Genomic DNA, 12,033 nt, shown 5'->3' with positions numbered 1-12,033 from the left:
GTTGTAAAGCAGAAATCCGATCACTGTCTGACTCATGTAGACATTAACTTTTCCCATTATCTGATTAGTCAAGTACATGAAAACACACTGAACCCACACTGTTACTTACAGAATGTAAATTTCAGCAGTTATCAGACTATTAAGTGCAGGTAAACACACTCAATGAAAATCAGTGTTGAGCACACAGATGGGACACAGCATCGGTGTGAGTCATAAAGAGGAAGCGGCCAGATTCATAAAGTCAGTGGTAACAGTGCGCCGTCACGCAAAATGTGGCGCGGTAAACAAGAGTTATTCACAAAGATGCATGGCAGTGATTAGCACACTGGCATCTCTTTAATGCTGCTGTATTTTCACCAGTGTCCTGGGCAAGATCCAATCAGAATCAACATGCAAATGAACTCATACATATTAAAGACCCACCAAGTGAAGCCCCGGTTGGCTGCCAACAGAAACGAAGAAAAGCATAATTCTCTAAAACAAAGCATAAAAAGTGCTAGATAATAACAGCACATAGTTTTGTAAAGAAGCTCTTAACTTTTTATGCAAGATTTCTTTATTGGAAAATGCTTTTAATATAAAAATGTATACATCTAACATCTTAAATTGAACTGTATTCAACAATTTAATTGTATGGATTAATCTTCAGCATGGAAGAATCATTTAAATTCTAATGCTGGGGAGCGATGATGAGGCGGATGCATGCACTGAGAGAAGCGACATTTATTAGGGTCTAGACGGTCCAGGGTCAAAGACCAACACGGAGAGATGGAGGGACAGACATAAAAAAAAAGGAATACAGACTAAACACAAAAACAGAGACTAAGAAATATAACGGAGGCCAGAAGATACAACACAATACAACACAATGACCAGCCACCTAACGGGAAAACACAGGGCTTAAATACAGGAACAGGTAACAAGACACAGGTGAGAACAATCAAGGGCGGAGTCTAGAAAGGAGTCTAGAAGGGAGCAGAACAGGTAGGAATCAAAACAAGGAAGCACATGGACAAGACCAAAAGGTAAACTCAAGCACATGGAGGACTGGGAGGTCTTAAAAAACATGGGTTTTCTACTGTTTTTTGTAAAGGCAACAGTCCTATTCAGAACATCATGCTTATATGGTTCTCTACATGGTCAAGTGGTTCTTCAGATTGATGGAAAATGTGTTGTATATGGTCCTATATAGAGCATTTTTGAAAATGGTTCTTTACAGCACCAAAAAATGGCTCTGCTATTGATACAAGCTTGACATAGCAGCAGCATAGTAGCAGAACCCCGTTTGGTGCTAAATAGCCACTGGCTTTACTAAAGAACCCTTGAAGAACCATCTTTTTAAAGTGTTTTGTAAGAACAGAAGAACGCTTTTTAGTGCTATATAGAACCACTGTATTTACTGAAGAGCCCTTGAAGAACCATCTTTTTAAAGTGTGTTGTAAGAACAGAAGAACCCTTTTTAGGGCTATACAGAACCATTGTCTTTATTGAAGAGCCCTTGAAGAACCATCTTTTTAAAGTGTGTTATAAGAACAGAAGAACCCTTTTTAGTGCTATATAGAAACATTGTCTTTACTGAAGAGCCCTTGAAGAACCATCTTTTTAAAGTGTGTTATAAGAACAGAAGAACCCTTTTTAGTGCTATATAGAAACATTGTCTTTACTGAAGAGCTCTTGAAGAACCATCTTTTTAAAGTATGTTGTAAGAACACAAGAATGCTTTTTAGTGCTATATAGAACCATTGTCTTTACTGAAGAGCCTTTGAAGAACCATCTGTTTTAAGAGTGCAGCGTTCAAAGCTAAAAATAGAATAAATAGAACAATAGAATTAATTCAGACGTGTGATCAGTGTCTCAACAGGTGAAATTCCTTTGCACTGATTTGTATTCCAAGCTCTCCTCACTCAGGAGGGGAATTTGTGGAGCGTGGAATCTGACACAGGATAAAGAGGCCGTTTTGCCAGTTTAATCTGCTGATCTGAAATCTGCTCAAGTGAGTCTTTTGGCTCCATCCAAACAGATCAAAGTGTGTCTTTTAACTACATTTTGATCCACTGAATGTGTGTATGACCAAGATTACACCTGGGGACTTCATGCATCTTGAGCGTCGAGATGAGGCCACATGAAAAAAAAGTGTAAACACATTCAAGGTGCATTCAGAACGGATACAAAACCGATCAGTCAAACCACTTCAGGACGTGGGCTGAGAGGCATTTGAGCCACATTATAGCAGCGTAAATACATCCATCGCTCCAAAACACAGTCAACAACCAAAACTCCTCCCAGTACAACCAGAACCTCTCCTACTACAGCCAAAATGCCTCCCAGTACACTGAAACCTTTACCAGTACAACCAAAACTCTACCCAGTACAACCAGAACCTCTCCTAGTACAGCCAAAATACTTCCCAGTACAACTGAAACCTTTCCCAGTACAACCTAAACCCTTCCCAGTAAAACCACTCCTGCAGCACTGCTGTTCCACTTGCACCAGCGCAACACACACTAACACACCACCACCACGTCAGTGTTAGTGCAGTGCTGAGAATGATCTGCCACCCAATTAGCATCGACTCTGTGAGGGTCCATGGGGGTCCTACCACTGAAGAACAGGAAAAAAGGGGGCTAGCAAAGTATCACAGAAACAGATGGACTAGAGTTTGTAACTGTAGAACTACAAAGTGCTCCTATATGGTCAGCAGAGCTGATTAAGTGGACAGTATAGAAACAGGAGCTATGATCCTTCTTGTTCTGGCACTGTGAGACATTTCAGAGTCAAGGAAGACCCTCAGAGCTCAAGGCTGTTCTTCTATTATTCTACAGCTACAGCCTGCAGCTTCAGAGACCTCTCCACTACCTGTTAATGACCTGCCTCTGAGCCTGCCACAGCCTTCTATCTCAGCATGAGCTGCTTATTCAAAATAAATCACAACTGGACACATCAGCTCACTGGATCAAAAAAAATAAAAGTAAAAAGAAAAATACTTCATCTTTTTTTTAAGATATTTACAGACCTGCCACAAAAGTGCTGCAGTACTGCACCACAGTACTGTTTCAGTGTCTGCTCACAGACTTCAATTAAATTATTATTTATTATTACTGCTCTTTTGTGTCTGAGAGACTGGGCTGAAAGTGCTGGAGTATTCATTTAAATGAACCTAAAGATTCTTATACACCAATCAGGCATAACATCATGACCACCTTCTTGTTTCTACACTCACTGTGCATTTTATCAGCTCCACTTACTGTATAGGTGCACTTTGTAGTTCTACAATTACAGACTGTAGTCCATCTGTTTCTCTGATGCTTTGTAAATCCCCCTTTACCCTGTTCTTCAGTGGTCAGGACCCCCATGGACCCTCACAGAGCAGGTACTATCTGGGTGGTGGATCATTCTCAGCACTGCAGTAACACTGACGGGGTGGTGGTGTGTTAGTGTGTGTTGTGCTGGTACAATTGGTTCAGACACAGCAGTGTTGCTGGAGTTTTTAAACACTGTGTCCACTCACTGTCCACTCTAGTAGACACTCCTACCTTGTCAGTCCACCTTGTAGATGTAAAGTCAGAGACGATAGCTCATCTGCACAGCTTGTGTTGGTCATCCTCTAGTCCTTCATCAGTGGTCACAGGACGCTGCCCACAGGACGCTGTTGGCTGGATCTTTTTGGTTGGTGGACTATTCTCAGTCCAGCAGGACACCGAGGTGTTTAAAAACTCCAGCAGCACTGCTGTGTCTGATCCACTCAGACCAGCACAACACACCACCACGTCAGTGTTACTGCAGTGCTGAGAGTGATCCACCACCCAAATAGTACCTGCTCTGTGAGGGTCCATGGGGGTCCTGACCACTGAAGAACAGGGTGACAAAGTATCAGAGAAACAGATGGACTACAGTCTGTAACTGTAGAACTACAAAGTGCACCTATACAGTAAGTGGAGCTGATAAAATGAACAATGAGCGTAGAAACAAGGTCATAATGTTATGCCTGACTGGTGTAAATAGCAGCATTTTTGGAAAAGCTCACTTTGCATCAACATTTACAGGCCGATGCTGGTGGCCTTCAGCTCGCGCATGTGACTGAATCAGTGATGTTCTCTGCAGTTAGTAGTGCTAGAGGTAGTAATAGTAGCAGGATAAACTCATAAAGTGCTTAAAAATACTGTAGTGCTCAATTAAATCAAGTAAACTTATATGGGGTGGTAGCAGCGGCGCTCGTGAGGTGGAAGCATGAAGTTAACATGAGGCTAAATCTGCGCTCTCTGGGAATGTGTTTAGAATTCTTTCATTTCTTAATTGTGGTGAGCTGTATCTCCTGGGTTTTCGCTTTAAGACGTTGCAAGGACATTGCCATGATATCCTAGGTGGCTGCTAGATGTTGCTGGACTGTTGCTATGGCATCCCAGGTGGTTGCTAAGGTGTTTCTAGGCTGTTGCTATGTGCTAGGTTTTGTTAGGCTGCTGCTATGGCATCTTAGGTGGTTGCAAAGGTTTTTGATAAGTTATCATGATTACTAAAGTGTTGCTGGCTATTTCTATGCTATCCCAGCTGGTTGCTAAGGTGTTGTTAAGCTATTGTAATGGCATCTTAGGTGTTGTTAAGCCATAGCTATGGAATCCCAGATGATTAAGGTGCTGGGCTATTTCAATGGTGTCTCAGGTTGCTAAGGTGCTGCTAGATCATTGCTGTGGTATCCCAGGTTGTTGCTAAGGTGTTGCTGGGCTATCTCTATGGTATCTCAAGCGGTTGCTAAGGAGTTGCCATGTTATACCTGGTGGTTGCTAAGATGCTGCTAGCTTTTTTCAAGCCAACTTAAAGTTTGTCCATGAATTTTCTAGTTTGATATATCAATTAAATTCTATTGAGACTCATTAGTTCTGCACAATATAACATTTAATACCATGTAGCGATTACACTGCTACATCAGGGAACCATTGATGTGACAAGGTTAGAACCTGCATTACTTTGACCAAAATTATCTGTTTGATCACACGGATTCAGATTCTTTGCAAGTTGACTTCTTTGATTCTGCCAGCGAGCTCTCACGGCTGTCTCTGTAACTCAGATCTGACAGCCACCACAAGAAACGCTGTCTGAACAACGGCGCTCACACCGTAATTCACGAGATCTTTTCAACGAACACATGACTCAAATTATTTTCTGACCCAAGTCAAGTTCAGAATTAGAAGAGAAAACTTTTACAAACACCTACACATTAGTCATTTAATCACTCCACTCACAGTGAAAGGTCAGCTGCCTTTAGGGGAGTCTAGACTGAAAATGCAGCCTTCGTGTTTTCCAGCACTGCGGAAGGCCGAGACAGCTTTACAGTAAATGTTTAGGAGATCTGAGTTAGCTGTGAAGACTAGTGCTGCATCTTCCACAGCTGAGAAGCGCTTAGTGATTAACAGTACGGTGAGTGAGAGGTGAGAGGTGAGACTGACCGCTGCTGTTGCGGCTCTTCCTGTTGGCCTTGCCCCCCAGCAGCATCTTCAGGCTGTTCTTAAACATGGTGGCAGTGGGTGGTGGGGGCTAGAGAGACACCTGCACACAGAAATAGACTCATGATTAAACTACAACATCCAGGGACCACACAGCCAGTACAGACACACCACACGGCATTACACCAGATAAAGATCTGACTGCTTATGTATTATGGGAAAAGAAAGTATGGATGATTCCACTGAACTGGTTCAAAGTCAAAGCCGAAAAACGTTTGGGACTGTTTACTGATCTGGGACCTTAGACTAAAATCCTTTTGTTTTGAGTGACTCTAAACCTTTATTATGATTATTTTATTATGATAATTATTGAACATTGTATTTATCACTACCAAAAAAATCATAACTACCCAAACTGTACCAAATATGTCTGTCATGACTGTTTCAGTGACAATTTCAGCTCATTTTGAGCTCAGAAACTCAGCAGTTCATGATTAGCAAACCCAGTTTTGAACAGTTGTTCACACAGAAAATCATCATATTTTACATTAAAACATTAAAAAGTGCTGAACCGCAGAAAATATGGTGATTCTTAATGTTCATCACTGACTTTCGGACTTTGGAACACATTTACTTCAAAACAATGAGATCTAACTGCTCACCATGTGGCCATGAGGGACAGGGATGCAGCCTCACTTCCTGCTTGATTTAATCAACCAAAACTGTTATCAATAGCATCTATAATGTCAGTAAAAGTAGAAAATAATGTTAAACCTACTAATTTGTGCTCATAGCAATCCAGTACAAAAGTAGATTAAGTTTTTTTATTTTTTTTTTTACAAACACGCTGTTATAAATCAATGTTCTATTTAAAGGCATATTAAACTGTGCTTTTGCTTATAGTACTGACTCCACCCACAAAATAAACAAAACAAAACACTGCTAGCATCATACCCTGCAAAAATACAGAGTTTAGGGGAAAAAAAAAAATCACACTGCACAGTCACATCATCTCAAATATTTGGTTTATTTCACATTTCATTCTTTACAGTGGTCGTAATTTTAACACTATACCGTTTGGTCAGTAGGGGGAGCAGAGTATTCATTGACCTGAAATTCCACCTATTGGCTCACAAGCTGCTGAACACTGTCATTTTATTGCCTCCCTACAGAAAAATCTTGTATGTAAATGATCTGTAAAGGAGCCGCTAACAGGCTGGTGCTTGATTTCACGCACCGAAGCTGATTGAGCTCAAATCTCCATTCAAATCGCCAGTGTGAGCACTGTGGTCACAGCAAGGACCATTTTGTGGCACAGTGAATTACACTGTGGATGGACCTGCAGGTAACTTTGTTTGGGGGGTTTCACCAAGTTATTCAGGTGAGAAGGCGATTCCTGGCACCTGGAGACTTACTCACAGAATGTGGTTGTGTTTGTTGTACAGTTTATCAGGCTTGTCAGAGATTCTGAGCTCCGAGACTAAAATTTAGATCTTTCTTTGCTAAATGATGAAACTGTTGCTGACAAAGTGCGTTAATAAAGCCTTTTTTAAAGGAGCCCAAGTCCGACTCCAGCACATCAGTAATGACAACAGGCTCCTCAATCTGAACACTCACTCACACACACACACACATCCTAAAGCACAACAGTGGCTTTGGTGAGGATAACGCTTCCCCAAAAACCCATTATACACAGGACACAGGCTCAATGATGTTCGTCCATGTAACTTAATTCAGAAACAGCCAAAGCACTGCCTAAAATATCTTAAGCTTGCTCGTTAGGACAAGATAGCAGTAAAACAGGCACAGCAGAAAAAAACAATCCAGCAAATTATATAGAGCACTGTGCAAAGCGAACATGAAACTACTTATCAGTCAACTGTCCAATTCATTTTGAGCTTGTTGAAATGGAGGGACTATGTAAAAAATGGCTGTAATTCCTAATTAATCAATGCAGTATTTTTCTTGAAGCCCTTGAATTAAATCACATCTGGAATGCTTCATTTCAATCCCACTGTGGTTGTGTACAAACACACTATTACAAAAACGGCCACGGTCACTGTCCAAATACTTATATGAACATAATTCACTTTATTACTTGGAGGGATATTTCTAAAGTTCAGATGGCACATCTGCTGCTGCACAGTTTGTGTTGGTCATCCTCTAGTTCTTCATCAGTGGTCACAGGCTGCTGCCCACAGGATGCTGTTGGCTGGATCTTTTTGGTTGGTGGACTATTCTCAGTCCAGCAGCAACAATGAGGTGTTAAAAACACCAGCAGCACTGCTGTGTCTGATCCACTCATACCAACGCAGCACATACTAACACACCACCATCATGTTAGTGTTACTGCAGTGCTGAGAATGATCCACCACCCAAATAGCACCTGCTCTGTGGGAGTCCATGGGGGTCCTGAACATTGAAGAACAGGGTGACAAAGTATCAGAGAAACAGATGGACTAAAGTCTGTAACTGCAGAACTACAAAGTGCACCTATACAGTAAGTGGAGCTGAAAAAATGGACAACGAGCGTAGAAACAAGGAGGTGGTCAGAACGTTATGCCTGACCGGAGTATATATATCACTTTCCTCTCATCCTCTTTAATCAATCCACCAATCCATCCAATTTTCTGCCTGTTTTTCTGTGTCTCAGACAGTAAATCAGAAAAGAGATGTTCCATGAAAACGGTGCCAAATTGCCATGAAATCTGAAAAGTTGTCATGTTCAGAAAGTTTTTGCCCTCCACAGTTTCAGTTATATTCACTTTTACTAAAACGGATTTTTTCACCTCGGTGACTAGTTTATTTTTTTGTGCCCAACACTGAGAAGGCCAATCCCATCACACTGAACCTGCAGGAGTGTGACAAGCTGGAAGTCTTCATGAAAAACTGTCTGGCACACTTCGACCTTCTAACATCAGCTTCATTTGTCTGTGAATCAGGTTAAATACAACCCCAATTCCAATGAAGTTGGGACGTTGTGTAAAACAAATAAAAACAGAATATGATGATTTGCAAATCCTTTTCAACATATATTCAATTGAATACACTACAAAGACAAGATATTTCATGTTCAAACGGATAAACTTTATTGTTTTTTGCAAATATTCACTCATTTTGAATTTAATGCCTGCAACACGTTCCAAAGAAGTTGGGACAGGGGCATGTTTACCACTGTGTTACATCACCTTTCCTTTTAACAACACTCAATAAGCATTTGGGAACTGAGGACACTAATTGTTGGAGCTTTGTTGGTGGAATTATTTCCCATTCTTGCTTGATGTACAACTTCAGTTGCTCAACAGTCTCCATGGTCGTATTTTGCGCTTGGCATCGTCTTGCTGAAATAAGTAGTGACGTCCCTGAAAAAGACGTTGCTTGGATGGCAGCATATGTGGCTCCAAAACCTGTATGTACCTTTCAGCATTAATGGTGCTTTCACAGATGTGCAGGTTACCCATGCCATGGGCACTAACACACCCCCATACCATCAGAGATGCTGGCTTTTTAACTGTGCACTGATAACAATCTGGACAGTCCTTTTCCTCTTTGGCCTGGAGGACACGATGTCCATGATATCCACAATTTGAAATGTGGACTCGTCAGACCACAGGACACTTTTCCACTTTGCGTCAGTTCATCTCAGATGAGCTCGGGCCGAGAGAAGCCGGCGGCGTTTCTGGGTATTGTTGATATTTGGCTTTCGCTTTGCATGGCAGAGTTTTAACTTGCACTTGTAGATGGAGCGACGAACTGTTTTCACCGACAGTGGTTTTCTGAAGTGTTCCTGAGCCCATGTGATAATAATATTCGTTACAGAATGATGTCGCTTTTTAATGCAGTGCCGCCTGAGGGATCGAAGGTCACGGGCATTCAGTGATGGTTTTCTGCCTTGCTGCTTACTTGCAGAGATTTCTCCAGATTCTCTGAATCTTTTGATGATATTATTGACTGTAGATGATGAAATGCACATTGAGAAACGTTGCTCTTAAACTGTTGGACTATTTGCTCACGCAGTTGTTCACAAAGTTGTGAACCTCACCCCATCCTTGCTTGTGAACGACTGAGCCTTTCAGGGATGCTCCCTTTATACTCAATAATGACACTCACCTGTTTCCAATTAACCTGTTCACCTGTGGAATGTTCCAAACAGGTGTTTTTTGAGCATTCCTCAACTTTCCCAGTCTTTTGTTGCCCCTGTCCCAACTTCTTTGGAACGTGTTGCAAGCATTAAATTCTAAATGAGTGAATATTTGCAAAAAACAAAGTTTATCTGTTTGAACATTAAACATCTTGTCTCTGTAGTGTATTCAATTGAATATAGATTGAAAAGGATTTGCAAATCATCGTATTCTGTTTTTATTCATGTTTTACACAATGTCACAACTTCATTGGAATTGGGGTTGTATATCATAAAAATTGTTTTCTCCATCTGTGTCATCTGTTGTGTGTGATGGTGCTTCACAGCGCCCGTCCAGGAGGAGGAACAACAAACGATCAATGTTAAATGAAAACTAAATTTATCAGCTTTCTGAACTCGACTCCTCAGAGGAGAGAAATGACGTCACGTCCACTTCATCACATCAGTTAAGGTGACAGAGTATCATTTCTCTGTTGAAGAAGCTGTGGAAAATATTCTATTTTTATTTAAATCAATGTTTTCATCTTTGACTGCATGTGTATCTTTTTTGGTTATTCACCTGCGTTGCTGAGTCTTCAGTGGTGAACGGCGGGACTGTCAATCACACATGCTCATTAGAATACCAGGCCACGCCCAAACAGTTCTCGGACAAGTCTGATCAGTAATTTCTAAACCATGCTTTATTCAGTTTCTCGAACTGTTTTCATTAAACCATTAATGTTTAATATAGCGCTTTTTCAAGTATGATAGAAACATCTTTAACATTATCCACCAGTGGTAAATAAACATTTTTTAAATAGAACATTTTTTACAACAGCAGCCGAGAAGCTCCGGTCCAATTATGTCTGCATGCATCCTCTTATGAGCCAGCCTATTCTTCCGTTCTAGAACCTCCTTTTGGTCTTTAATTGGCTCCCCAGCAGAGAGAACCGGAGGTACGATCATTAGCCCTGCTGCTCCGCTGTCCACGCTTTCTACGCCTTTGCAAACAACTCTGCATTTCATACATTCACACCCTCTTACAGACCACTACAGCTCAGAGCACAGCACTGCGGGGACCGGACAGGGGCCAGGCGAAAGTTTTTGAGGTAAAGAGGAACAGAAGTGATGTCTGCATGAGCCCTTCAGCACTAGTAGGCATCAAAGGATGCGTTAGTGTTTCAGGCAAATTTGTTAGACTCGCTTATAGCTCCAGCTATAAAGGATAAAAAGGAATAAAGTATAAAAAAGAGGAAAAAAATAAAAACAGCGCAAAACACGCTAATTCCCTCACATCTCGTTCAGTGAGCTGAGGTAAGTTAGCCCAGTTTACTGTCAAAGGAGCAACACCAGACTGTAACGAGTCAACCCCTTAAAACCCCAGGCTTATTATTCAGTAACTACAGGGACTTCATTGTAAACTGGCTGAGCTATTTTTAGGCCTGCTGGTAGGTCCTGAGCATTTGCGGAGTTAATGAGTTAAGAAGGGGAATAGAGAGCTGAAGGAAAAGCCAGTCTCTTGGGGTTAGTTGTTAGTGCTTTTCACTCAAGTGGGCAATTCAGGCGACGTTGCAGTCTTGGCCTACAAGCCAAGAGGCTCAACAGCTTCTCAGCTAAAACTGAGAGTGTGAACGATTGTAATATTTACTAAATTCCAGCAGTGTCTGACACTTGTAGATTAAAGCTCGAGATGCACATAAAAGACATCCAGCAGTGTCTGACACTTGTAGATTAAAGCTCGAGATGCACATAAAAGACAAACAACTTTCAGTTTTGGCAAGAGAAAAGACTGTCTGCACAAGCCCTTCAGAGCTAGCAGGCGTCAAAGTGTATGTCAGAGTGCCAGACAATGTGTGAGATGCTCTGTAATAAGCTCTAAAGACTCACTTATAGCTCCAGCTATAAAGAATGAAAAGAGAAAATAGGAAAAAAAAGAAGAAACAGAAGAAATTAACCTACATACAGACTTGCATGACACTAGTTATGGACAGTGGTGAACAGTAACTAAGTAAATGTAACTGGTTTCTGTACTGAAGTTTCTCCATTCTGGGCTACTTTTAATTTTCAATCTGCTACATGTCAACGTCTAATATCTGACTTCCTCCTCCGCTACATTTTGAGAAATCTGTTGTTCCTTTTGGTTTCTGTGTGTGTAAAACATAACATGTCAAAACAAAAGAAGCACAAAGCAAGAACACCAATCAGGGGACAGTGGTCACTTTGTTTAGAGCTTGTTTTGACCTGTTGGTCAAACCAACCCAGTGCAGCACACGGTTCAACGTCAGCGCAGCAGCATAAAATTTTAGGAGAGTCTGTTCAACACAAATGATGTGTAAATAAATTTGTGTAAATAGAGCACAATATAGAAATATGTCCACATAAGCAGTCGTGACTGACGCAGCTTTTTTCTGAATTTATATAAACACCATTTCATTTTATAGTAAATTAATTTGGGCTGGTTTATGTTTATGAACA

At 41.1% G+C, this 12,033-nt stretch overlaps 1 protein-coding gene across 6 annotated transcripts in view; it reads right to left on the bottom strand.

Moving 5' to 3' along the window:
* tanc2b (tetratricopeptide repeat, ankyrin repeat and coiled-coil containing 2b) overlaps positions 1-12,033 on the bottom strand; it is a 220,721-nt gene that overhangs the window by 150,057 nt on the left and 58,631 nt on the right. For all 6 annotated transcript variants that reach the window (XM_017695101.2, XM_017695102.2, XM_017695103.2 and 3 more), the window contains exon 3: positions 5,442-5,541. In XM_017695101.2, the coding sequence (XP_017550590.1) occupies positions 5,442-5,508 (67 nt within the window). In that variant the 5' untranslated portion in view covers positions 5,509-5,541. The remainder of the gene's footprint in view (positions 1-5,441; positions 5,542-12,033) is intronic.

Source organism: Pygocentrus nattereri, chromosome 13 (genome assembly GCF_015220715.1).
Source record: "Pygocentrus nattereri isolate fPygNat1 chromosome 13, fPygNat1.pri, whole genome shotgun sequence".
NCBI classification, from domain to species: Eukaryota; Metazoa; Chordata; class Actinopteri; order Characiformes; family Serrasalmidae; genus Pygocentrus; species Pygocentrus nattereri.
Note: the sequence above shows the minus strand (reverse complement) of the source record. Positions and strands in the feature narration are given on the sequence as shown.